Source organism: Rhinolophus hipposideros (assembly GCF_964194185.1).
Source record: "Rhinolophus hipposideros genome assembly, chromosome: 8".
NCBI lineage: Eukaryota > Metazoa > Chordata > Mammalia > Chiroptera > Rhinolophidae > Rhinolophus > Rhinolophus hipposideros.
The window spans coordinates 4,829,615-4,857,539 of NC_138054.1; the positions used below are offsets into that span (position 1 = coordinate 4,829,615).

The 27,925-nt window shown below is 48.6% G+C and overlaps 1 protein-coding gene across 1 annotated transcript; it reads right to left on the reverse strand.

Annotated features, from left to right (window-relative positions):
* On the reverse strand, window positions 1-27,909 carry PXDC1 (PX domain containing 1). Its single transcript, XM_081054909.1, has 5 exons — window positions 27,450-27,909; window positions 13,382-13,473; window positions 12,486-12,603; window positions 5,395-5,506; window positions 1-1,176 (listed from the first exon to the last, which is right to left on the reverse strand). Exons 1-5 carry the CDS (start codon window positions 27,703-27,705, stop codon window positions 1,059-1,061), a joined length of 696 nt encoding a protein of 231 aa, XP_080911035.1. The 5' UTR covers window positions 27,706-27,909; the 3' UTR covers window positions 1-1,058.
* Between the last annotated feature and the right edge of the window lie 16 nt (window positions 27,910-27,925).

Below are 27,925 nucleotides of genomic sequence, written 5' to 3' on the forward strand. Positions count from 1 at the left end.
AGTAGAGTAATATATTTTATTTAATTAAAATAGATTAAAAAACAGACTGTGTAAAAGAATTAGGATTCTCAATAATTTACTATTATTTACATTAACAAATGTTGGTCGTTAGTAGACACTGTGAGGAGATAAGTGCGCAGAACCCAGCCCCTCCCCAAGGGCAAGGGGAGATGGGGAGATTCAGTGCTTTCCTCTCATTCCCGTCCTTTCAGGTCAATAATGGCAATTACAGACTGAGCGCTGGGTAAATAGCAGAAAAGGTGAACCTCCACGCCCAGGGTGGGTATAGCACTATTACCCTGAAGAGATGCTGGCAGGCCAGGCAGGAAACCTTTCTTCTGGAGGAGAATCATTAACTCAGTCCCAGTCAACAGGCACCTGATCGTCAATGGTTTCCCCTGTCTCTGTTCCTATTCACAATTAACCTTCTGTAAACACCCCTTGGGCTGACACAAAGCCCACAGTTTCCGGATAGAAGATGAAAAACAGAAATGAAAGCCACACATCCTGGTTCCCAAGGAAATCCTGATTATTTAACATACCCTGCCTCTGTCGTCCAGAACTTGGCAACTCAACAAAATGTCACAGGGTTTTGTGCGCTTGTCATGTGAGGGATGATGGGGAGTGAAGGGGCTGGGCAGCCCTGGGCCACTGGCCCAAGAGGAAGTCTCCTCTCCAGAAAGCAGTAACAGGAGAGGAGGAACCAGTAAGGCCCTGGGCATCCTGCCCTTGCATTGTTAGTCCTGCAGGCACTTGTGGCTTCTCCACACATCAGAGTGGTGTGGAGCGCGTCCCAGGAATGCAGCAGCGGGCTGACATATCGAGCGGAGAGAGAAGATCCTTCGGCAGCAGCAGCAGGCTGCACAGGACTCTGGAACCTGACCCTGCTTGTTGGAGACCTTGGCGGTCCTCACAGGTTCGTGTTGCTGCATGAGGCCTGGCAGCAGAGCCATCCCTGGTCACCACAGGCCCCATCTAACCTGGGCATGGAGCTTGTGCAGTGGACAGCAGCAGATCCAGCAGTCAAGGGCTGGGGGAGGATAGGGCCCAATGGAGACTCAGTCCAAAATGTCCGTCTCGAAGGGGACCAGGTGGTAATAGGACAGGTTGGTGACATAAGCTTCCGGGTCATCGCCACCCTCCAGCTCTGAGGTAAACTCACCGCCATTCTCAAACCTAAAAGAAAAAGCACAGAGCTGAGGGCTGAGGCTGGCTCACTGCCCCCACCCCTGATAAAATGGAGAAGGGGCAGAAGGTCATTGGTAGGAGGGCACTTAGGGATCAACATCAAACAGTACGGAGGGCTTTCCATGATGCTCTTCCCAGGTGTGGACCATCGCACCAGTGGACATGGCCTTTTCAATGCACGCTGATAAAGTGTGGAAAGAACCATGGTTACAAATTAGGTGAAATGGACCCTACTCTAAAGACTGTTTCAGCTCGGTTTTTACTGCCTTCGACACTGCTATCTATTATATTCATTAACTAGTAGTTATCGAGGCATTCATCCATTCATTCACTCACAGAGGGATGATTTTTTCGTATCTAGGGACTATTCTGTGTCAAGCTCTGGGGACACAACAGTGAAGAGGGTGGGTAAGGCCTGTCTTTGGGAACAGAAGCCCACCGTGTGCCGGGCCACACAAACTACAGCAAAGAGGAGTGAGAAAAGCCACTGTGGTCACAGGCTGACATCCTCATTGTATCCTTGGGCCACACGCACAGGTGAGGAAGGACACTGCAGGAGCCCAGAGAGGCGCTGAGTGAGGTCAGTGAGGTCAGCAGAGGAAAGGCTCACTCCAGCGAGAAGCCTTCACTGGGTGCTGAGTCAACATGAGAGTTTACCTGGGGGGAGGGAGAGAGGAAGAGCTCACGGAAGAACATGGGCCCCGAATGTGAGGTGACACAAATACCTTCCTCATACGGATTCCCCCATGAACTGAAACCATTTTAGCTCCTTTCTAACTCAGGTGTGGCCTAAGGTGGGGAGAACAAAAAAGACTCCAAACTTTAAAGAATGTGTAACAGAGGAAGAAGTGCATGAAGCACATTCTTGCTAGGAAGGGAGACTGAGACGCTGCTTGTGCTTTTTCCATTTTCCTCAACTAAGAATCAGCCCAGGCACAGCAGGGCTTGGCAGAGGTGGGCGGGGCAGCTCCTTCCAGAAGGCTGTCCCAGGGAAGTGGGAGGGAGCCTTCAGGCCATAGCGCTTACCAGCTTACCATGTCCCTGCTTGCTTCCTAGCGGTTCCCAGCGCTTGGAGGTATCACTAAGTAGGTGCTTGTGGAAGCTCACTACACCTGGAAAGCTTTCGGAAAGACTGGGAAGGCCACGAACTGACCAAACTATGCAGTAATGAGTGTCTGACTTGGCTATTTTATACTGGCTGAGGAGGTGAATGAGGGTTGCAGAGATGTGGTCTCCACACCACATCTTGTGGTCTCAAGAGCATATGGTGCAGTCAAGCCACTGCTGCTGTCACAGAACAAAATAGAGCACACAGTACAGAACCCCGCTAAGTTCAAACCCGGGTCTCAGAGGGAGGCATGCCTCCTCCAGGTCTAAGCTGACAGCTAAGAGTAGAGGAGGTGATTATAGCTTCAAAATGAGACAGAAGAGGCAGCAAAGCTGGGTTTTCCTTTAACTCCACAGTGAGGGCGTGTGCAGATGCAGGGATAGGACTCAGGGCCCAGCTCCTCCTCCTCCTGTGCTCTGCCTTGGGAGCACAGGCTGCAGACAAAGAGATGGAGCTGTGACAGAAGTGTTTGCAGCCTGCTAGGCAGTGTGTCTCACGGAGACAAGGCCACCTCTCCAGCTTCGTTACAAGATGGAGCATCTCTTCCCTCAAACCAGCATTGGAATGAAACCAAACGGAGACTTGGGTACAGGGACAGGTGAAGGACAGGGCCACAGTGACAGCTAAGACGCAGCCCTGCCCAGACAGCTTCCTATCCCCTGGCTACAACTCCTTCCCTCAGGTCAGATGACCCTGAGGACTCAGGAGGGAAGGGGACCGACCCTGGGATGCTCAGGGAAATGAGTCACCTGGGCCCTCGGCAGGCCCGGCAAACTCCTCTGCTCCTAACCTATGAGAACAGAATGAGGGTTGCCAGTCTGGGAGTGAATTTCCCAAGAGCCTGGAGACCCCTCCAGCCAACCAGGCAGAGGCCCAGCTGTCCCACGAACTCATGTCTCCATCAGGCACACACTGACCCCATTCCCTAAGTGCAGTGGGGTCTGTGGCCCTGGGTACTGGTACCTGCCCTCCCCCAGGGGACAGTGGGGGCTGCCTGCTTGGCTCCATGGCACAAGTCCTAATAAGCAGGCCGGAGGATGTTGAATTCACAGACTCGGGGCCAAATGGTCCCTGGCAAGTACCACTGAAGACAGCTGCGGCCAGGAGGTAAAAACTCCTCCTACTCAAATGCCATCTCTTTGTGACCTCCCATTCTCGGAGTCACCCCACAGCACCCGCCTGACAGCCCTGTGGAGTGCTCCCAAGAGACAGACAGCAGCAGACCATCAGTGCAGCCACGCTGCCCTAGATTTGGTACCTGGCAAGTCCCAGGCAGGAATTCCCTCTAACTGCTCCCTTGAGCTGCTTGGTGGCGGACATTTCTTTGTTAAGCTTTCCTAGGAGGTTTTCCCTTGCTCTTTCTCTCTGTGCCAGCCAGGTGTCCTGGAACAGGTAGCCGCATACTGAGGCTGTGTCACCACCATCCATGCAAAGCTCCAGGTTAGCTGGGAAAATCATGTTGCCACCCTTGCTTTCTCAGCAAAACTCTTCACAGTTGAACTTACTTCTGAAATCTAGCTTTATGCCAGGGTGCAGAAGACCGCCTGAGGCCTGTCGCGGTGGAAAGGGTTCCCCCAGGAATATTAGGATCCTGCAGCAACTAAGATAAGGGAGGGTGTTCACCAACACAAGCCCTAGCCAGATTCTTCTCCCATGAAACTGAAGGACCTCTCCGTCCCACCACCCATTTTGTACACATCAACCTTGTACCCCGTGGTACCAGGCCTGCATTAACACGGAGAACCCACAGGTCATGAACTAATGCACTATCTATATACACATACAGTGGGTACAATGCTGCCTTGTGTCACGGCAAGGCATGCAAAGGGACAACGGCATTTCAGAGAAAGACCACCCCCTCGGCCTTGCCAGCACATCCTTTTATACCAACATTTCATGGCATCTCCACTGTGAAGGATTCTTGTGCTAGACACTCAAGAGACATCTGAGGTACTAAAAACGTGGGAGCTGCGGGCCAGAGCCTGTTCTATGGGACTGACAGGGTTCCCACCGTGCTCTGTCACAGAGCAGAAGCCAGCAGAAGTGGCTCGGGCTGCCTGCCAAAGCGCAGGCAGATCCTGGGGTCATGCTTTGTCCTATAGTCGACTAGCGCAGATGTGTGTCTCGGCATGTGAGTCTGTCCTGGTCCATTTTCAGTTTTGGCTGAGTGGATGGACCGAGACCTGGGATGCCGAGAGGCCCCTCTCGCCGTGTGCTGTGCTGCTCATGTGCCCACAGGGACTCAGCATTCAGAGCCACCTCAGGCGGCTCCTGCCCAGCATTTCACACTCATTACCTGAGGTCTTCACAACCACTGGTCCTGTGAGAACCTGTCACAACCACTGGTCCTTTGACAATTAAGAGAAGCCAAGAGAGGTTAAATAACTCCCAGACACACAATCAGGAAGAACCCTGGGCTTGGCCTTGACAATTAAGAGAAGCCACCTCAAGCTGCACCCCATAATTCCCAAGGAGATGGCTGGAAGCTCACAAAGGATAAAGGCGGCTGTGCCTCTGGGGCCTCCAGGTGACGGGCTTTCCTAGAGCACTTATCACGGTCAAAGTTCTGTTATTAGAGGAAGGAAGAAGGGAGAAGTTCTGTCTTTGGCTATCCCACCTTCACTAATCAGATACATCCTCTCTTCCTACAGAGCAGGCCCGCTGGGCCAGGTTGCAGCCACCTGGGAGTGTGGGGAACCTTCAGCTCTGTGATGTGAGACCAACATGCAGGTGACACTTCTCCCCATCCCAGGAGACTAGGCCCTAAGAGAGAGGAGGCTTGTGGCCCCTGTACCCCTTAGGGCTCAGCACGGACCAGACCCAGAAGCCTGGCAACTTCTCCTCTGTGGCCCCTCACAGCCAGCTACTCAGGCAAAGGAACTCTGTTCCCATAAGGTTTATGAAACAAGGTCTCACTGTCCTCTAGAAAAAGGAAATTCTTTCAGTAAGTGTCCAAATACAGGCAGATGTCTCGGCGTTTCTGGGCACATCTACTTCCTGCCTATAGAGTTCCGTAAGGCAGTGCACCCCAACCCCTGGCACTGGCTGACAGCTCGGGGATCCCGTCTGTAAACCTATATTCAAATCAGTGTACTTACAAATGCTCTGTCGGATCCACACCCAGGTGTTGCTCTTTTCCGTTTGGTATACTGTGGTCAATGACAATAGTTTCTGTGTTTGCTAAACAAAATCCATTGGACCTCATGATTTCTGAAAATGAAAGCAATAAGGTAAACATTCAGAAGGGGTCAGGTTTTGAAGTTTTGAAGTTTGGGGATTATACCAATCTCCATACTTCCCCCTCCACCTACTGCCCCCAGTCTCCCCCACATTTTAAGAGAACACTCTGCACCCCAGAGGCCCATTCTGGAACTCTGCCACACAGATTCAGGAGCTGATGCTAGCCTCCACAGGAACACCTGCTGACCCCGGGCAAGCTGAGAGGCATCTCTCTCCCCCAGAAAGAGGCTCTGGTTGTTCAAGCGCCCTCCCTCTACACCCTGCCTTGTGGGGGGAAAGCTGGGGCCGAAAGGGCACTGAGCTTGCGTCTGAGCTTACTCCCATCCATCACAGCATCCCCACAGCAGCCCAATGCTGGGGACTTTGGGCAGGTCTCTCGATCTCTCTAAGCTCTCACCTGTGTCTGAGACGGGCTGCTGTGAAGATCCAATGAAATCAGTGTACGTTTTAAACCAAATGGGCAACTTCACTGTTTTACTTTATATAATTCTGTATATAAATTGATTGTTTTTTTACCAACAAGCACAAAGTTTGCTAATTTAAAAAGGCCAACAAAGACATCGCCTACCTATGTCTATGTTGGCTGCATGGTGTTAGCTTTACCAGGATGCAGGTCTGATTCTGGACCAGAGCTGGAAGAGGTGGGGATGGGGGTGCCTGAGGGTGTGGCAGCTAAAATAGTGCCGGCTGGAAGCTTGGACACTGCAGCTCAGCCCAACAATGAGTTCCATGACCTTGGGACTAAGTACCCTCAACTGGAACATTTCTGGTGCATTCTCAAATCCAAAGGATTATCATCTTCCCACTCAGGGCCTAACACATGGATATCCGCAGCTCAAAATAGTCCTTCCTCTTTTCTGGCATTGCAGGGGCAACAAGAGCACAGTTACTGTCCAGTCTCTTCGGGCATCTCATGCTACTGTTGTTTGGGACATTACTTTATTTTTTTCTTATATCTGACCATTATTTAGATTATTTTAGTCCCTTGTGTGATTTGCTGTTTTATGAGTGAAATTTTTTATCTTTCTAGGTATTAGGTTCTCAGTTCTTTGAATTTCATATGAAGAGAATTAGGGAAACTACACAAAAATGAAGAAAGCACAACAGAAGAGTTCTTCCTCACCCTCACAGGATTCAAATGACTATTCATCAATTAGATTTGCCAAGTAACTGCTAATATTTCCACTTGACTTTCTGGAGAAGTGATAGCTCATGTTTCATGGGTTTTCTGCAACACCAGCTCAGTTAGTCACACTCCAAGTGACATCAGCACGGTGTTCTTTCCAGCCCTGCCCTGCCCTCCCCACCGGAGCCCACCCAGAACCCACAGCCTTCCCTGCTTGAGAACCAGGAGGGACAGCCTTCAAGTCATGCGAAGGAGCACTGAAAACCAACAAAAAGCCTCTGCTTGGAACCTCCAGGGTCAACTACATTTCTAGGTGCAAGAAGAGCAAAAAGAAGATGTTTACCAAAGTCTGAGTGACTCTGAAGATGACTAAATCTTAACAAGAAAGATTAAGATTCCCTCACCTTTCAATTTTAAACATATGGCAGCACTAATAAAAGCAATTTTAAAAAAAAGAACCACTTTCTTTATTGCTTTCAGTAACTCTCACTCAAATCTGTCTGTCTCAGCAAGCACATAAAACCTCGGAGTGACCTCAGTACAGGCAGCAGACAGCCCCAGCCCCCTTCTCCCACCCCTTTGCCAAGAGAATTTTTGTAGGGAAATCCTATACGTGGAAAAAAAATGTCAGTGCCTCAAAACATTTCTGAACTGGTTATGAGAAATACCATGTACAGGAACTTCCTACTCTCTTAAGTGTGAAATTTGGAGCTCTAGAAAATGGAATCTTTCCAGCCCTGGAAAACAGATCTGTAACAAATCATTCCTTAGGTGCCTATGTAAGCATTTGTGCACAGGAACGTGCTTTAATTGTTTTCAAGGACATCTGGACCCCTGAGTTCTGCTACTTAAGTCTGGGGAGGTTACTTCTTGCACAATTTCTTCATGGGTAGAATGGGGACAGTATCCATCCCAACAGGCACAGGTGCAAATTAATCAGATGGTATTTGTAAAGAGTCTAACAAGTGCCTGGAACTCAATTATTTGTAGTTATTATTATCATTGTTGCTAATGTCTTTATATCTGTTGTGTCATGCAAATAAAAAGGAAATGTTATGATTACAGACAAATTATAACTTCTGAAATCTATCTTCAAACATACTTAGAATGTGAATTTCTTAGATGTCAGCTTACTACCTACAGCAAAAATCATTGGCCCGTTTAATGACTTTAACCACATACATAATTGATTCCATGAAATAGTTCATTTGCAAGCTACTTTTTTGCATTCACAATTTTTTCACATAAAGTAGAGTCCTGCTTTGGCATTTCTTCTTTTTTTAAATGTTTTATTTTGAGCTAGCTTTAGAATTACAGAAAAGTTGTATAAACAGTAGAGTTCTCACATACCCCTCGCCAGCTTGTAATGTTAACATTTTTAGGTAACTACCATGTTTCCATGAAAATAAGACCTAACCGGAAAATAAGCCCTAATGCGTCTTTTGGAGCAAAAATTAATATAAGACCAGTCTTATTTTCAGGGAAACAGTATGCTACAATGATAAAATCCAGGAAATTAACTAAACATCCCCCTCACCTGAGTTTCACCAGCTTTGCCACTAATGTCCTTTTTTTCTGGTCCAGACCCAGTCCCAGACCCCTTGTACCATTAAGTTGTGTGACTTAGTCTCCCACTTCTGACAGTTCCTCAGTCTATTCTCACCTCTCATGACCATGAGACTTGAAGAGGACCAGTGAGTTATTTTACTAACTATCCCTCAATTTGTCTGATGTTTTCATGAGCTTCGACGGAGGTGGTGCATTCTGGGCAGGAATTCTGCAGAGTGACACCACATTCTCCTCGATGCATCGTATCAGGGGTGTGTGATGTCAACAGTCATACTCCTGGGATGTCGCACTGGATCACTGGGTAAGGGGGTTTCTGCCAGTTTCTCCAAAGTCAGGTTACTCTCTTGATAGTTAAGAAATATTTTTGGGGAGATGCATTGAGACTATGCAAATTATATTTCTCCTCAAACTTTCACCCACTAATTTTAACATTTACCAATGGATCTTTCCAGCAACTTTTACTTCTGTGGTATTTGCCTAGTGGTGATTTTTCTTTTCTTTTTAATTGCAGCCACGTTTTCATATGCCTCATATGTCATCAGTCCTTCAACTCATTAATGCACATATTCCTTTTCTTTTTTTTTTTAGCACTTAGTCTCAGCCCTGAAAGCATTCATAGCATAGCTTTCCTCCCTTTTGAATTCTCTGCCATTATATTTTCAATGCACTCCAGCAATGGAACAAAACCTAAGGCAATGCCTTTTTATTAACTCGCTAATTGGACTATCTCTTACAGTGAAAATTAAGATTGAGATTGTACAGATGGCTGGTTAATGAAAATTGAAATTATAATTCCTTTCCAGGCCCCCCAAACCTGAAGAATCAGATTTCTGTGGCTGATATTTGATTAGTCCAAGTTCCCAGATCAAGGATGAGGTTTACACTTCCTTTAAGGCTGCACAGACACAGCCGCAGCGTAAAAAAGGAAATCTAAGTTTTCTTATATTTGATAAGCATTTAAATTAGCATAGGCTGAATCATGTTTAAGGTTGTATTGACCCACAGCATCACCTGAGAGGCCACAGTATTTCCTGCCTGTCCTTGCCGTGGCCCCAATCCTGGAGTGGTGCTCACACCACTAGCGCCTGGCGCCCTCTAGTGGAGCCCCTGACCACGACACAGTCTCAGCCTTTGAGGGAAGCGGCTACGCGAGCATTCAGAGGCCGGGTGCGCCTAAATCCTGAGTGTAACGAGAAGTCTCTGAGGGCGAGGGAGGCCGGTGCCGGTCCCCCACCGCACCGCCCCTGGTGATGCTACGTCAGCGGCATGAGAAGGCGTTAAGAAACCTGTGGGTAAGGAGGGGCCTGGGGTTGGGTGAGTAGCCACAGGCCAGGGCGCTTCACCAATGAATGGAATTTAGCAGGGTGGTGGGAGTGGACTCGCAGGCTTTGTGTGAGCAGAGAGAAGAGCAGCGGCCACAGCACACGCAAAGCCCAGCCAGGCGGAGGCTGAGGGCCTGCAGTGGAGGGTCCTGTGGTGACAAAATAAAAAAGCGAGTGAGCCAGACTCTGACATGCCTAGAATGACGAGGGGACTTGGGCTTCAGTGTGAGCATAAGGTTTTGAGAAAATTAACAAACCCAGGCAGTGAGAGTTCTGGATGACATCAGCATACAGGGTACATCCTGGGGAAAGGGTGAGGCTGACATGCGGGCCTTCTCACGGGGTGCTCTCCAGGTCCTGAGGCTCACAGCCTGGGGATTCTGGAATCCAGCAGCACCCTCAATGTGGGACCCAGACTGAGTGACGTGGCTTGCCCGTGCGTGAACTCGTTTTTCAAAGGGATGTTGGTGTACTGCAAATGACAGTTTCATTAAAAAGCATCTTTGAATTTACCACAGTTTGTTGTCTTCAGATATTTATTTCCTCACTCAGTGAATAATGAGGGTGCATCTTACATCCCGTGGGAAACCCCCCCCACGCTTGTTCACTTACACACTAATTTATGTTGGGAAGCATTCGCTTAGACAGAGTGAGAACTGGCTAGTCCAGGAACAACAAAGGGACGGCTGGGAAGCTTCACAGGGAGAATTCCCAGACTTGGTGCCCAATCGATTAGGGCAGAGAAAGAGGAGGAAACCTGCCAGAGTCAGAGAATCTTAGCTCTGGAAGGGTGCCAGAGGCACTCCCCAGCCTACCACCTCATGCGGGGACACCTCACACAGGACCCTGGCGTGAGGCTTTGGGAGACATACTTACACCAGATTGATGCTTACAAACTCCAATGTTAGGCAGCCCCATTTATGACCAAGTGTTCTGTGCTGAGCCAAAACTGGCAGCAGTTACTTCCATCCCCAGCAATGTCCCAGATGACCTGGGCACCCGGCTGGCACAAGAAGGTCAGCAGTCCTGCCTTCCTAAAGCTGGATGCTGCGGCCCTAGCAAGGCCTCACCGAGGCGCGTCTGCAGTGCAAGCTAAAACCTCTGTCTTCGGTCCTTGCAAAAACACTGAGAACATATTTAAAATCTCAGCATGGGCGTCTCCAGTTATCCCTGTTAAACTTCATTGCAGTACCCTCAGCCCTTCATGATAAACATGGCCATGCATTTATCCAAGTCACCGATAAAACAGGACACTAAGACAGAAGGCTGGAAATGTTCTGGGTCGTGGCACTCTAGGAGTTACTCAATCATAGAGAGGCAACTCCATGCAGCTGGAGTCTGTCCTTCTCACACTCTGGGGGCCACCCAAAGCCAACAGTCCAGCCCCTGACACCAGCACAGGCCCGGAAAAGATTGTGCTGTTCTTTGCTCTACCATTTGCTCAAAACAAAATGAAATAGAGCAAACTACAGACACTAGTGCTGGGACTCCTCCACTGTGTACTAAATGACAGAAGCTTGAGCCCGCTCCAGGTGACAGCATGTGAAACCTAACACGATGGACACTTAGGGTCCCAGAGCCCTCTCTGAGCCTCCAAGACTAGAGTCCACAGACATCCACCAGGATAAATGACTGCCATTTTTATTTCCTATAAAGAAGTTTACAGATATTAGGTCCCAGCTAATCATGGCTCCTGAACTCCTCTGCTCATCCTTCTAAGAATACAGAGGAAGCTACCATGAGTAGGTATGAAAAGTAGCAGACAAACAAACCCAGGTTTAACATCCATCCTGCTCACACACAGTCATATCTAGAAGCACATTTTCCATTCTAGGTTCCCAGAACTTGGCCACTCTATCCACCTCACCCAACGTAAATTAAGACTCTCACCCCCACTATAGCACAGAACTCAATAAGGACACTTTTATACCAATGACATCATCCCAACCTGTCCTCCTGTCTCCGTCACCATGACCACCAACTTCTCCTCAGGAACTGCTTCTGGGCTCATCTTCCCTCTCATCTACTGACTCTCCATCAGCTTCCTTCTGAGTTTTGCTCCTTCATTCCTCTTCTTTCCTTCCTCCTCCATTCACAAATGTAGTGCTGGACACAGAATCCCACCTTCTCTCCTTCCTAAGACCAAGATGCTCTGTAGGCTCTCACCTGCAGCCGGGCTGCATTGCATCTTACAACTGCCTTCCCTCCCTTCCACTCAGCAGTCTCCTACGAGACCTCACTCGAATGCTATGTCTTAGAAAAACAAGTTGACTGCCCACTGCCTAAGGAAGCTCAGTACCTGAGATAGTCCCCAGCCTCCACCCTCCCAGGCCAGAGCTCTTTTCTCTACAGAATGCTCTTCAGCAGACTGTACTGCAAAAAAATAGTGTCCTAACAACATGTGCAACCCAGATCTTAGAGAGCTGCCCAAAAGGGTCAAGTCCAGGCTTCCCCTTCCTTTCAACCTGACACATGGATGAGCTGGCCAGACACTCTGCTCAGTTGATGATTTGCTCTTAATGCTGCTGACTTTGCCTCTGTAATTTTTTAGTTTAATTTATCAATGCTAACGATACCTAAATTGTGTGTTTCCCTTTCTATCCTGGCTGCCCTAAAACCAAGAATCTAATTCAATGCCACGTTATATGAACTATCTTATTTTAGCAGGCTAGACTATTTTGCTTCAAAATGCATCATTAATGTTTTCATCATTTTACTATTTCTTAAGTAAGTTCCAATTTATACGCCAAATAACTCCCTGTGGAAGTAGGAAGAGTGTAAACCTACTATCTCAGCATTCTGTTGGATTGTCTTTCTGGATCCCAAGGGTGGAAGGTGTGTCCAACTACACAGACAACACACTGAAAAGGTTTCTAGAAAACCACAGCTTTCCACACCAGCACTTTGTCCCAGCCTTCCCTGGAGCTCTTACCTGATATTTTCACCGGACTTTGAAAGCTGGGTTGAATTTTGTGTACATTGTCATTTTTTAACACTTGATCTAGAGGAGATCTTTCAAAGAAGGTGAGCACAACTTCTGACCTAGAATACTGGGGAGAAATACATTAATTACTAAAAATTAATGCTCTGCAAGATGGCCCCATTGAAGCCAACGCCGCTGAGTTGTCCAGATAGCCTGTGGGACGAAGCACAAGAGCAGGCTACAATCACGGAACTTTTCGTCATTTGTCGCCCCACCTGGCTAACATGCAATGCCCCCAGAATAGGAAGGATGGGGCGAATGGAAACAATGGCTAGTTTTTCTGAGTGCTTGGTATGTGCCAGCTCTCATACACTGCTCCCTTCACTTTACAATAAACTGTGAGCATGTCGATCCTTCCCATTCACAGAGGAGGAAATGAAGCTTACAGGAGTTAGGTGGTCTGCCTGACTCAAGAGCAGGTTCTTCATCACTACTGCACACAAAACTTGCAAACTGCATTTAAAGGCCACCCACAGATGTTTACGCTAACACTCCCTTTGGCTCCCACACGCCCTCTTCCCAAACCCTCAGCAAGACCAGTGAGTTTCTGCACGGAGGCAAGAAAGCAAAGCACACCACAGTGGAGGGACCATGTCTCTTCCTACTCAACACCTCCTTGGCCCCTCACTTCCACTTCTTCCCTAGGGAGAAAGAGAAAAAAAAAAAAAAAAACGGAGTCCCTGGAGCCCACAGGAGTCTTTCCTTCCCCTGGTTATAGCAACCCACCTCCCTGCGGCCTGATACCTCCAGGGAGAGGCAAACAGCAAAAGGGGCAAGCAGGTCAGTGATTTGGAAGCGGGCAGGGTGTACCGACGTCCCGCGCAGCCCTGACCTGACGCACTTACTTTACACGGCATGCTGATGATGGTCTTAAGCAGCTTCTCCACCTCATTCAGCCTGGTCTCTATATCGTGGGCATCCTTTATGGCAATCAGTCCTAGGATTGAAACAGTAATGCTTCACGTCAGAAAAACACACCAGGAAATGTGCTTCTATGTTAAATACAGGCGATGGGCATCCCATGATGAAGGATGAGGATGCCATCCCCATGTCATCACGCATCATGAAAGGAGTCTGGGGAGCTATGTACTCAGCCACATTCAGGTATGCATAGCACTACCCTGGGAGCTCTGCTCTAAACCTCATGCTAAGTTTCGAAGACCCAATGATTTGCTTGTGTGCTGGAGTGGACACTGGCCATCCAAGGAGAAGTCTGGCAGGCTGGGGACAGTGAATGAGTGGGGCAGACAGGCGTAAGCCAGATAGACAATCCAAGACCCGTCTGAGAGCGACAGTCTGGGCCAGCTCCATAAACACCATGGACTCAGGCAGAACTCAGCTGGGGTCCACTCAGCACCCCCGCCAGCTGAGTGGCCCAGGCCCCACCCACTCCCAAGAACACAGTGGAAGGACTTGCGCGTTGCTGGCCATGGCAGACCTGACCACAGGACCCATGTAAATGGAGCCCATATTTAGACAAGTCATTTAAATGCTGGGTTTGGAAGGCAAATAATCAGATCTCTACCCAGAGAAAACCCCAGTGGCCATGACTCACAGCTCTTTTCAGGAATCTCAGCATCTGTCCTTGTTACAGTTACCGGAAGCCAGGACTGGCTGCTCGCTACAAAGTACAGTATTTTGTTTTTAAAAAACACCCTAGTTTGCAGCATGGAGATTTGGGGTGTATTTCTGCCTCCCCATGAGCAGTGCAGGACACAAATCTTCCCATTACAGTTTCTACACATGAGCTTCTTAGGGATGGAGGAAAGCGTTATTCATTTTTGAGGCAATATATTGACTGAGTCTGCAAAAGTAGTAAAATTAACTTCCTAAACTACATGATTGAAATTAGAGGCCCAGAACATATAGTCCCTGGAAACCAGGAGCACCCCCAGACATAGGGTGAGGGCATCTCAGAAAGCCTGGGGAATTCTCCACAATGTCAGGTGGAGTGAAGGCCAGGAATCCTTCTCTCGACTTCCTATCGCACAGGCCACTGTGGGTGTGGGCATCCCGGCTTGTCCCTGCCCACTGTCCTCAGCATACAGGCCCAGGCGGCGAGCTGGCAGCTGTCCAGGGAGCAGGAGCCCCAGAGGCTGCAGGGTGGGCCATGGCTTGCCCACTGGGAAACCCTGGGCCTCTGTCCACACAGCTTCCGAACACACCCCAGCACAAGGCCCTAGCTGTTATCAGGGAAATGGATGGGGCCACCTCTCCCTCTCTTCCCCATGTTGCCTGGCCCCACCACACCACCCTGCATGTTAGGGGAAGCAGGGAAGAGAAGGAAGAAAATATCAGAGAGCCAGATTCTCAGGATGCCCCTTCTCCAGGCCCTGAATTCCTCACATAGACTTTCAGACACACACACACACACACACACACACACACACACACACACACACACACACGCTTTCCACAAAAATGCTTTGATCTGCTTGCTACAGGGAAGTCTACAGAGGAAAAGAGGACCAACGCAAAATCCTCGGAAGAGTTGTTTTCAAAGGACAGTTATGTAAATTGTCCCCAGAAAGTGCTCCACTATTCTAAGATGAGCAAAACTGTAATTATATTTTAACTTTTATTACAGATAAAATACAAGTTTTAAATCAATCAAGTTTATGACACAGTAGTATTTTATGTTCTGTAGGTACATTTGTAGAAAGATTAGCCTCTTATCTAGTGAGCACACAGCATATTTACACCCATTTTATAGGTGATAAAGCATAATTTAACAATCTTAAATCAGGATAGACATTTATAGTTCTTGTATTTTTGCTTTAACAACATATTTTTGGTCACATCTTTGATTTAATTAATGTTTAACCCATGATTTAGTTAATAACCTCCAAGGGTAAGATTTAGTCAGATAAACACATTCTGCTCTATATTGATTTTTTAAGGTGGCCAGATTTGTCAAGTAAAATACAGGACACCTGGTTAAGTTTGAATTGCAGATAAACAGTGAATAATGCAATAATATAGATAGACTTCTACTAAAAAATTATTTGTCGTTTATCTGAAATTTAACCTTAACTTGGTGTCCTGTATTTTATCTGACAACCCTTTCTTCTGGGTGACCCATTTTCCAGAATGAACTAGAGAAAGACAAGAAGTATGCATCAGGCCTCTGGAAACAGTATCAGGGTTTTAAGTCAAGTGCACGGAGTCTCCCCGATCTGACCCCTTCCCACTTTACTGGCCCTGTGCCCTCTGACTGGCCCTGTGACTCTCCCACACCCTCACACCAACCCCTGAGGAGCAGGTTCATGCTGCCAAACATAACCCTCGACTCTCATGCTGCACTGCTGCTGGGAAATCCTGTCCTTCTGACCTCCCTCCACGTCCGGGCTCATGAATGAGAACAGCCCACCCACCCCTTGAGAGGTGGGCACCTGCCCTCTGTTTCTGTGAAGCCATCAGAGGATGGAACTTGGTCTGCTTCTGGGCTCCCAGAGATCTCTCCTGATCTCTGCAGCATTCACCACTCTACACCAATGGGTCTCCCCAAGTCTACTGTCTAAACCTGAGGGGAGGAGGCACCTTTGGTTCATCTCACTTTTATCAGCATCAGCACAGGGCCTGACACGTGCAGGGGATTTAATGTGCTGGCTGTTTGTTGACCGAATCAAGTTGCCTAAGAAAGCACAGAAGTTAAGTATTAGCTATTTCCTGTGTGTGTGCTCCATCTTGCTCATGGGTAGTAACCTAGTTCACACTTCACATCACACTGAGCCAAACCCAGCCAGAGCTCACAGGCCAGCAGCTCAAGGTCAGGAGAGCTGCCGGAGGACGGTAAAGTGGCACTCAGTGTATTGAGTCACAGGCCACCCAGGTTTGATGTTATCTGTGGAAGCATACAGAACCATATTGCTTCCTTTCTCCCGTCTTTCTGCTTCTGAATGAAAGCTAAATGGTACTTGGGAATGGAAACATGCTTCAAAACAAAAGGAGGCTGAGGAAACTTCAATGGGGAAAGGGAGGTGCAGGAATCCCTCCCTGTAAGAACAGAGGTGACAGATGATAAGTTTTTAAGCTCTGGGCTTTTAGTTGGGAACACTTTTTTATTTTTCATTTTGTATCATTTATTGCCCCCTCATGGCTCCCTGGGCGACAGTCAAGCTGGCGATCGGGATCAGCTTTCTTAAGGTGCTGCCCTCCTTTCTCCGAGGAAACTCATCCACATGAATAACAACGAGCACTGGCCTGTCCCCCAGGAGGGGCCTCAGCTGATTAAAGGCAGATTCATGAAATGATGGATTCAGTTAAATTGACTGAAACCCACCTAACAGCAGCAGACCGGGGCTGCCTGACACTGCAGCACCCCTGCTAGAGCGAGGAGCACAGAGGTGAGGGGCACAGGCCCGCAGCTGCCTTGTCCAGCAGAGCCCCCCAGATGAGGGCATGAAGGAGTCACAACTGTCCAAGGGGCTATCGACAGCCTGGCCCTTTTAATACTCCAACGCTCACATCTCCCTCCTCTCCTGGGCCCTGGAAATAATCCTACTTCCATTGTTTGAAGTGTTTTTTCCCATTAAATAATGGGTAATTAAAAGTGTTAGGAAAACATTTTAAAAAGACAAAGAAATCCAAAACAGCTCTCTGGGGTCACAGTTGGGAAATAAAATAAATTTTCGTTTTTAAATTTCTAATTGTTTTGTGCTCACTGGAGTTCCTTCCTTCAGGTTTCTCAATTTCACAACTGGTGGAAACTTCAAATGCCTGCTGGCGACACCCAAAATTATTATACATTCTAAAATGATACAAGGCTGAAAGGTGGAGTCATGGGCAGAACACACATTTGGGACATTGTATTATTTCTCTGAGACCGATGACAACTATGAGTCCATGAAGTACTGTTACCCCAAACTAATTATAGGCATTCAGGTTGCTTTCTAGTCTATCTGTTGTATTTTTTTATCCTATCTATTGTATTTTTCCTTTGTGACCCAAGAACTTTGGCTTTTAATGGCTGGTACAGTTTTCGCAAATATCAATTGTTTACAGCAAGTAGTTTTAAACTTTATTTTTAAAAATGTACTTAAATACAATAATTTGGAATTATATAAAATTTTGGGTTTATATTATTGATGGGAGGAGAATTTTATGGGGATCTTTTTTGATTCAGTTTTACTACCTGAGACCGTAACAATAAATACTGTAGGAGGGAAATGGTTGAGAATGTGCGCAGTTAATGAGAAAAAAACAAAACACCTCTTGGTTATGAGACTGTCATGCCAGGACTGGCCAGCAGAGGGTGATAGCATTCCGTGGAAGCCCCGAGATTTAGCACAGGGACAACACAGGAAGTGAAATCCTTTCACAGCCACGTTTAGATTCCTCTATCGGGAAGTTGACTCAGAAGACTTCACAGCCCCGGGAAATTTTTCTAATTTCTGATAAAAGCATAATCACTAATTTAACCTCAATTTTTAAGATTTCACTCTACACAATTTGTGATGTGAAAATTTTATCCAGATTTAGCCACAAACAGTTCAAAATTTGAAACCAAAAGCTTGATAACACAATTATATATAAATTTCAGTGTGCCAATGTTATATACATTTGAGGGCTAAAATCAGCCTAGAGCAGCCAGGGTGCCCTCTCCTTCAAAACTAGTTTAGCCTTGAAAATTGAGAACACATATGTGTTTCTGTCAGTTTCGGGACCAGTTTATTTTACGCAAACACAGACACCTGATTTATTCTTGGAACCCAACTGAACATGCTGGTATCAGCACAAAGATCCATCAGTGAGAGCAAATATAAACAAACCTGTTTCCCAATCTCAAAAAACTGGGTCCAAGGTCCCCTTTTTTTTCAGGAAGTGAAAACTTTGAGCTGAACACCTTACCTCTGGCAACTGTCCCAGACTTCCTCTAAGGACAGACCCTGGAGATATGAACCTGACCTGAGTGCCTTCTGCCACTCGCTATAATTCTGGAAATAAAGATAAGAAGTTTCTTGGGTCCACTGGAAAGGAAAACAGTCCTTTCCAAAGCACACAAAGGAGTGTCCATTACCCAAAGAACACACGTCTCTTAAGAGGAGACTCCACAACAGAGTCCTAGGGAAATTTTCTGTAAATGAACTTTCAAATCAAGTCAAACAATAAATTGCATTTACAGGTTTCCTTTTTTCCATTTCACAAACATGTCCATCAACACTGTACAGGGAAGATCGTGTGGATGAGGTGAGGAATGCAGGGTCATCTTGCATGCGTAAGAGACACATATTCTTTAAAGGTCAAGCACAATGCAAATCTTAAGACACAAAATATTTTAAATTTTCCAGGAAAACCTTCTAGGCTTACTTCCTAAGTACCTGTTTTCTAAATAGGTAGTCAAAATTCAGGAAATGGAGAGTAAGCAGCGATGAGCTTGAGAACGTGACTGAGTTGGTTATTCTCTGCATACCTCGACATCCCAGTGGAAGTCCCAACGTCCTGGAAATCCAAGGCCCCTCTATTCGATCCCCTGTGCTGCCATCTGCAGGTGTGGCACAGCGTTTATGAAAGGACAGAAGACCTTTCTGCCCCTTGCTCCCACCTGCTACACCAAGGTGGTGCCCGGCTGGCTCACCCTCCCCTCGGTTGGCTGCCCTGCCTCAGTAGTGCTCCCACCCGACTATAAGAGTTTGGAATGCTGAGTGTCATTTAGTTCTCCTTGCATCTTTTCAAGAATGAAAAGCATGGCAGAGACAGTAGCAGGAGGAGACAGAAGAGGTAGAGACAAAACAACACTTTCTGAAGACCAAAAAGGGGCTGAGAGGACACGTTCTTGCTTCCTCTGCCTCTTCCTACACCTGTGAGATGCTCCCTTGAGAGGATGTTATTTCATCACTTGAGGAAATAAGTTTGACTTAAAACTACTGATCTTTACTGTGTCCTTCCCTTAATCCCTCCTTCTGTAAGCCTCTTCATTATTCTCCCACTAAAAGTGAGATTCCCTCACTAAGCTTCACACTTAACATGTTTAGGAAGCCAATCACTTAGCCAGTCTGTGTTAGAACATCCAAGTATTTAAGGACTACCACCCCATTCTAGGCTCTCAAAACAGGAAGCACTTATCATGCACTCACTTCCAAGTATGGCCTATGCTCCTGCTCCATGCTAGGCCCCCCACCAGGCGTGGGACGCACCTCGGCCAACAAACCAGGCAGCACCCCACCTCCCAGTGCTTTCATGCCAGCTAGGAGGATGGATGTGATCAACACTGGCCATAGTGAGTGGCGTGTCACCTGGGACGACAGGACGATTCACAGCAGAGACCCATCCTCTCAGGGTAGAAATCCTGAAGGGTGAGCAGTTACAAGGGGGCATGGGATCAGGAAGAGCGGAGGCCCTCAGGAGGCCCAGATGGCGAGGGTGGGGTAGGGAGGGCTGAGACAAGCAGAACTTACAGACCACATGAAGGGGTTTCCCCATGGGAGGCAAAGGGCAGCCAAGACCTCCCATGCAGGCTCTGGCCCCAAGAACTCTGCCCACCTGGCAATTCTGTTTCTTAGGGTAATACGCTCACCAGCCCCAGGTATTCCACATTGACCTGTCCCTTGTGAAACTGCCCCCTGGAGCATATTCCCCGGCCTGACCCCCGTCAAGCACCAAAGTCTAGTCTCTGGCACAGCAAAGCCACAGGCCTGGTCCGCATGGATCCCACTGAGATGACGCAGGGGACCCCTTTATGGGATCTCTCTTTAACCCGGGCAGGGGCTATCGCCATCCCTGCCTCCACAGGATGAGAGGATGGAGGGCCACACCTGGAGAGATTGCTTTTGGTGAGGGAATGCTGTCACAGCGTGCTGAGTCCAAAGCCAACTGTTCTCATGTGTCCAGCATGGGGCTGGGTACTCTGAGGAAGCCACTGCTTCTGTGCACATAACCTGGCCATGCAGATATCATTATTGACAGTTTATCAGTCAGGCGCCCAGAGATAATGAAATAAGCAACTTGCCTGAAGTCACTGGGCAAGTGGCAGGTGACAGAGTCAGAATCTGAATCTTCACCCGTCTGGTTCCAAAGCCAGTGCTTTTGGCCGCTTCGCCTGAACTCCTCCCACCTGACCTGTATCCTCAGGTAGGTCACCAATCGCGCAAGGGCCTCGATTTTCTGACTGGGGAAACAGGGCAGATTTCTAGTGGGATTAAAGATACTGTGTGTAAAAGATTTAATTACATGTCCATTCCTTCCCTCCTCCCTGTCAAACTGATACTCAGTGTGTTCTTTCTACTGATTCTGTTACATATCAGCAAAGCATGATTGTTTTGTTCTTAAAACAAATACGAAGTAAAATGTGCTGGCGTAAGTTAGCAAATGAGCTGCATGGTTGTGTCCATCATTGTGACTCAGTTTACGGGGTGAGGTAAGGAGGATGGACTGGAGGTGTCTGTTTGGAGAGTAACGTCCCAGCATGTGCATGTGTACTGTCACGTGATACCCTGCACTGCCATCATTTCAGAGGCCACAGCTGGACCAGAAAAGTACAGAGAACAGACCCTTTGCCTCTGCTTCCTCCCTGCACCTGCTTTCAAAGAGAAGATTCAGATCAGGAGCTCTGAGGGGACTTCTCAGGCTTGTTCCAGGACAAGGGGACCACCTTTTTAATGCTGATGACCGAAAGTGGCCAGTGGACATCTACCATCACCCAAGAAAAAGTGAACAAAACAAACATACCAATAAAATATGGCTTTCAGTGGGACAGAAATGCCAACCGCTGCTAAAAGGATGTACTGTCCTATTTACTGTCTCCGCTGCCCAGAACCTGGCACTCCCGAAGGATGCCTCACCCAAAGGAGGCAGTGGCCTGGGCCATCTGTTACTGGGGCCACATGGGTAAGATGCATGTTGGGTTCATAGGACATTATCAGCCTCTCCTCAGTCTCCCAAATCCCACGGGCATTATGAAACTCTAAGCCGTGTTTGCACTCAGAAATGGCAAACTGACCAAATGCCTATTATTTTATTAGCTCTGCATAGTATGGTCACTCTGAATCTTCCCTTATCGTAAATGGTCACAATGCAGAAACATCTTTCAGCTTTTGGAAAAGTGTTTATAAAAACAGACAGCAGAGTGACATAAGGCCTAGACTTGTCTTAAAGAGGGATGGGAACCTGTGTCCCTGGGGGCAGCCTGAGGGCGACCAGGGTGCTAGCAGTGGGTGTGTGGCACTGATCCAGAGCAGAACCAAGTTTCTCCTTTGAAACTGATGGAAAGTACCATGGCCTAGACGCCGGCTACTGCACCACCTGTGTATGTACAGTTCTGGCCAGCGCCTTCTCCAGCTGAGAGGTTAGAATAGGTCACCAGGGCCCACTGCAAAGTCTGAGATCTGATGGGATGAGATCACAGGACCACAAACCAAACTCAGCCGAGTGCTCACTCATGGGAAAAGGAAAGGACACAAGGAGCCCTGGGATGAGGAAACCACAATGAAGTCTGGGAAGAAACAGGGTGTGGATTTGGGAAAGATAAAACAGGAGGAGAGAGAAAGAGCAGGCTACACGGAGATGATGATCCTGGAACCAGACTGGGGCAGCAGAGCATGCTGTGCACGCTGTCCCGGGGGCTTGGGAAAAGCAGTCAGCCCAGAAGCTCTGCATGTGGAAGAGATTCATACTAGTTCTGTGAGCCAGAAAGGGTACCCGAAATCTCCCTGAGAAGTGAAAACTGCCAGCTAGAAGAGGCAGGTACCCTAAGGTGAACTATGCACGGGGGTGGGGCTGGGTCAGAGGCGAGGGGCAGGCCCAGCTGCTCACCCACCAGGCTGGCAGAGATGGCCTAGGTGCCCCTGATCTGCTGCCCAGGACCCACGTGGCCTATGCTCTTCCTTCAGCAACTTTCCCTGAGAAAGTCCACTTGGGGACTGCGCTGTGCCCCTGCATCAGGTGGTGTTCTCGCTGCTGGTTTGGGGGTGGCACAGAGCTTCTCCCGTCTGCCCACATGAGAACAAGTGGCCAGGCTCAGAGCCTGGGAGCAGAGCACAGGTCTTCCTTCAGCTGTCAGGGCTGTGGGCAGTCTGGTGGGCATGTGTGTGCCCACGCCTTCCTGGTAACACCGTGGAGGCCTTAACTCCAGCTCCTCGGATCTCACACCTAAACATAGTCTACAAGTGCGCAGGTAGATGAATGTCCTCGGTGATAAAGGTGAGCACACGTCTGCACTAGCACCACACAGGCTCTCAAAGGTGAGCCTTATTTGGAGAAAATGCTAAAATAACTACATTCAAAGCTGGACCCCTTCACCAGCTCCTCCTGCAGGCTTCACATCTCAGTGAATGGCAATTCCACTTCACAAGCTGGCGGCCCCGACACCCCTTTACGCCCCACGTATCGTCTCAGTGCATGCTGTGCCTCTCCCTTCCAGACATATCAGTGCTTGGCCACTTCTCACACCTGCTCTGCGATACCTGGCACAACGTCCCAGCAGCTCTCCCAGCCCCCCCGCCTTCCCCAGTCTTTCTCAACATAGAGCTGAGAGTGCATGTCAGATCAAGTCACTCCACTGCTCAAAGCTCTCCATCTCTGAATAAGAGGCCAAATCTGAGAGTGACCTGCCCAGCCTTACCTTCCTGGTCTCCTCCTACTGACACAAGGCCCACTGACACTCCATCTCCTTCTTTCCACTCTACTCACATGGCCGCCTTACTATTCAAAGCCACCAGGCACATGCCTGTCTCAGGGCCTTTGCACTTGCTCTTGCCACAGCCTGGAATGTTCTTTCTTTCCCAGGTCTCATGCACTTTGGTTCTCTCCCTTCCCTCCTTTTGGTCTCTCCACTCAGAGGTCACTTCCTTTGAGACCTTCTGGACCACCCTACCTGAAAGTTAACCCCTTCTTTGCACCCACAAGGCATAGCCCCTTTCCTTGCTTACTTTTTGTTCCTTCTGAACATTTATCACTATCTAATATATGTTTTACTTATCTTGTTTATTACTTGGTTTCTCCCTACCAGAATATAAGAATTATGAGGGCTCATCAGGGCAGGGATATTTGTTTATTTATTTATTTTTAAGAAGGGTTCAGATCACAGTAGCACATGAGGGGATCGAACTGGCTACCTTAGTGTTATCAGCACCACACTCTAACCAACTGGGCTAACCAGGCACCATATATATACATATATATATATATATATATATATATATATATATATATATATACACACACACACACACACACACATATATGTATATATATGTATATATATACATATATATGTATATGTGTGTGTGTATATATATATATATATATATATATGTTTATTTGTTTTTTGTATATTTTGTTCACTACTGTGTCCTCAACACCTAGAAAGAACCCTGGCACGTGGTAAGCATTCAGCAGAAAGTTGCTGAATGAATGCAAAAGTGAAATGGTGATTTTCCAGTAATCAAGAATCAAAGATCACTGCCTACTTTGGAAATGGAGTCTTGCTACAGTGGTGACAAGGTCTGAAATAGGTGCTTTAGAAAAGAATCAAAATAGTCCAAGAGCCCTAAACAGTCAATGAGGAAGTTCTGCATGTTTATGTTCTAAAGTGTAAACCTTCCCAAACCTGAGAGATGTGATAGGCAGGAGACCTTGGCCATGGTCTGGTCAGGAAAACCTGAACCACATTAAGGATTGCACAGAGGGGATTTCAGTTACAGACTCGGCATCACTGGTGTTAGAGCATTAAAAAAGTGAAAATGGACACTTTGGTCACCCGGAGCTAATATCCAGCAGGAAGCATCCATCTCTGTCCCCTCGAAAGGAAGAGGTGGGTACATCAGACCCAGATGAAGAAAAGGGTAAGCTGAGAGGCCAAGATTCCAAGGAGAAGGATGGAGGACAGAATCAGAATAAGTCCTGAAGTCAGCCTCGCCCAAACAGAAGGCCAGGAAGGAAAGCTAGTGAGCACTGTGCCTCTATGCAGCTGTTCAAGTACCTCTGGACAGGTGTCACCATGCAACATACAAGGCCCACTGACGGTCTACAAGCCCAACATTACAGTCTGTGTGCAGAAGGGAGAAAAATCACATTCTCCCCCCATTGCAGTATAAACGTCTCCCCCACTGCAATACTTCAGGGACTAAGAGAAAGGGCTCTGCCTCCCTTCAATTGCAAGCAGATTCAAAGCAAGCAGGGGCCAAGGTTTCACACCCTCTGAGGGTATTCAGTGGTACATTTACAAGAGCTACCAGTATGCTGCCAGCGTCAGCTCTGAAACCCAGATTTCCTCACAAAGCTTTTTAATAAAACTAGAGAGCACAAATCTAACCCAGCCCAGAAAAATTTCAATAAATTTAAACCAAGGAAATCTGATCGGGAATTATACTGAGAAAACCTGGCATTTCCAATACAACACACATATATCTTGTTGCCTTTTGTATTTAGTTTGTATATCCAGACAATGGTTTTAGGCAAATAATCAATCTGCAAGAAAATAAGGTAGACTGTTCTTTTACATGACTGTGATGTATTTTACCTAGCAAATGATTTCCCTTGACTTAAATGGAACCGAGAAAGGAAAAGGACTTCCCCTGGCATTGTACAACAAAACTCAGGTGGTGCTGGGGAAGGGACCAGCTTGCCTCCATGCAGAGAATCAAGAACTAGATGGAGAAGTAAGGTCCCAGAAGTCAGGTCCCATCTATCTCCTCCCCTCAGGGGGTGCTGAGCCTGCTCTTGCAGGAGTTCAGCCAAGGCTTATAAAGTCCTTCACCCAGCTACTGGTCCCCATCCTCACCACGCCTGCCGCTGCCTCCACCAACTGCCACGTCTAATACCTAGTTCCAATTTCCCCCCTCCTTTAGATAAAATGAAAGCAACTATCATATACCTTCCGAATCTTCTTTTCTCCCCAGTAATCACCTTGTTCCTAAACATTTCTTCACTTGCAGGTGGTCCACTCTTCAGTGGCACTCTCTCTGTCTACACCTCAGGTACCCAGAACTGACCCAGCACAAATGAACACAGAACCGACAGAGTCAGGGGCATGTGCATGGCAGGTCAAGGGCCTCACACCCACCTCCCTTCTGTTCCACGTAAGACTTTCACTACCATGTCCCAGGGAGGTGAAGGCCACACCCTCCTCCCCACCAACTGTCTACAAGTCCCCAGAAGCAGCTGACACTGAGGGGAACAATAACAACTATCATCAATGGAGGGCTTACTAGACACTCTACTCTGCATTTTAATACTCACAAAAAAGTAGCCAATAGGTACTATGTTACAGGGCAGGAGCGCTTGGGGTGACAAGTGTGCTGGGCCACCTGAGCAGTGAGACCTGGAGGGCAGAGTGGAAGGCAGGCACTCTGGCAGCTCTCAGGGATTCCAATTTGTTTATGGCCCGCCTTGTTCCAGAAAGGACGTAAGTCATTGAATAAACTGCTGTTCCTCCATCTAAGCTTTCCTGACTTGGGCATTCATTTGTTAAATTTAAAAATATAAGAACACACAATGGGATTTATAGACGATGTAATACAGAATTGTACACCTGAAATCTATGTTATTTCACTAAGAATTGTCACCCCAATAAAATTAATTAAAAATATATATATATAATAACATGCACACCCAAATAGCAAATCCAAGGAAAACTGCTGCCATGCTTAAAATAATACTAAACTATCTCCAGACCGGCTATAAATGGGAGAATCTAAGGAGCAAAGAGAAGCCTGAAAGGCAGGCCATCTCACTCAGGGCCTTCAAACTTGCTGGCTTTGGGAGCCTAGCCAAATGGGGTGTTTGCCAGAGGATGTGTCATGGGAACTGACCTAATGATCCATATAATTCACACTCTGGGGTGGGGGGCTATCAGCAGGGGGAAGTAGAGGTTATCTTAAGACCTCAGGTAAACCAGCAGCTAAGGAGACTTTGTCCTGGCCACAGCCTCATCTTCAGTAAACGGCCCCACAGGTGCCGCTAGGCCACTGCGTAGAGGAGTGCAGAAAGGAAGACTTCAGGGTGAAGTGTCACCACGCTGCAGGTGACCACACAGTGGGGGTAAGGGAAGGGGAGTTGCTCAGAAGCTCTACGGTCTTCCCTGGCCCTTTCTCCGGCTCCGTAATCCTTCCCATCTCAACTTTAACCTCTCTGGCACTTGCTCCCCTCTTCCAACCTCCTCTCTGCCTGGCCTCCAAAGGGCAGTCCGAGGGATGGGCGTCAGCCAGGCAATAGGAAATGGGAAACCATAGCAGTTCTCTGAAAACTCGAGTCCCCAAGAGGCAGGACGAGTCACAAGGCCAGGGAGGAGACTGCTGCAGTTAATCAAACCCGAATGTGGACCCACCCCTGGGGGTGGGGACCCCAGCTTACCCCTGCAGCTGCCAATGGGGCTGCCCCTCCCAAGGAGTGACAGAAAGCTGCGTGGCACTGCGCACTCAGGCTCTTCTGTCACCGGAGCAAACAAGAGGCGCGGTCCCTCCCAGGGGAGGACTCTGAGGGACGGCTCCCAAAACTGACGCGACCCCCAACTGGACACTGTTGTTAACTCCTCCCAAACGTTTCCCCCGGCCCCTACCGCCGCTGTCTGGGCGGGCCGGCGGTGGCAAGCGGCCCTCCGGAGGGTGGCAGGGAGACTGCTGCCACTCCAGAGCAGGGGCTGAGGCGGAACGGCAGGGGCCCAACTGACACTGGCCGCCACACTGGTAGTGCTCAGTGACTCGTCCTCGGCGACGATCAGGGCACTTGGCCTGCGGATCTCGGCCGGGAAGGCCTCAAGTCTCCAAGGGCCGACTCCCGTCTTGTTTGTTACCAGTGGCGTCCTGGGCGCCTTTCATCTGGGGAGGAGGGTAGAAGTGTCCCCCGTCCGTCCCGGAGCCGGAGGGAAAGGCTCAATGTCGCCCTAAGTAACTTCCCCTTTCCTTTTACTGCACTTGGAAACGGCCTCGCAACCTCGTCTCCCGTGAGACCCCGCCCGGGTGCCCGCGGCCCCCGCACCTTGGCGCAGCGGCGCGCGCGCCAGCTCGGGCCGGTCCTCCGGGAAGGCGTCGCGGAGGCGCTGCCACAGGCGGCCCAGGTCGGCGAAGCTGCGGTGCAGGTAGAGCACGCTGCGGTCCGACCACTCCGTGCGGATCTCGAAAAACTCCTCCTCGTCGCCGCGCCGGCTGACGATGAGCCTGCGGATGCCGTTCACCCAGCAGCCGCGCACGAACATGTTCACGAGCGAGGTGCCCTCAAACACCGCCGAGGCCATGCCGCGGGCCGCGCATGCCCCCGCCGCCGGGCCGCCCTGGGCCCCCGCCGCCCGGCCCGGCCGGGATCTGCGTGCGGTCGGGTTCCGTCCACCGTCTGCCCGGAGCCGGAGTCAGTGCGGGGCTGCCCGGGATCGGGGCCCGTCGGAGCCGTGTGGAGGGCCCGCACCCCGCCTCCGCGCGCTCGGGACGGCGCCGCTGGGGTCGGGCGGGCGGCACAGC

Excerpts from the sequence above, each read along its gene's own strand:
- PXDC1 (XM_081054909.1), bottom strand. The coding sequence starts at position 27,705 with ATGGCCTCGGCGGTGTTTGAGGGCACCTCGCTCGTGAACATGTTCGTG. Across the intron at positions 13,474-27,449 it reads GCGCGCGCCGCTGCGCCAAG|GACTGATTGCCATAAAGGAT; the intron begins GTGCGGGGGCCG and ends TTTCAATCCTAG. Across the intron at positions 5,507-12,485 it reads AAGTCCGGTGAAAATATCAG|AAATCATGAGGTCCAATGGA; the intron begins GTAAGAGCTCCA and ends TTTCATTTTCAG.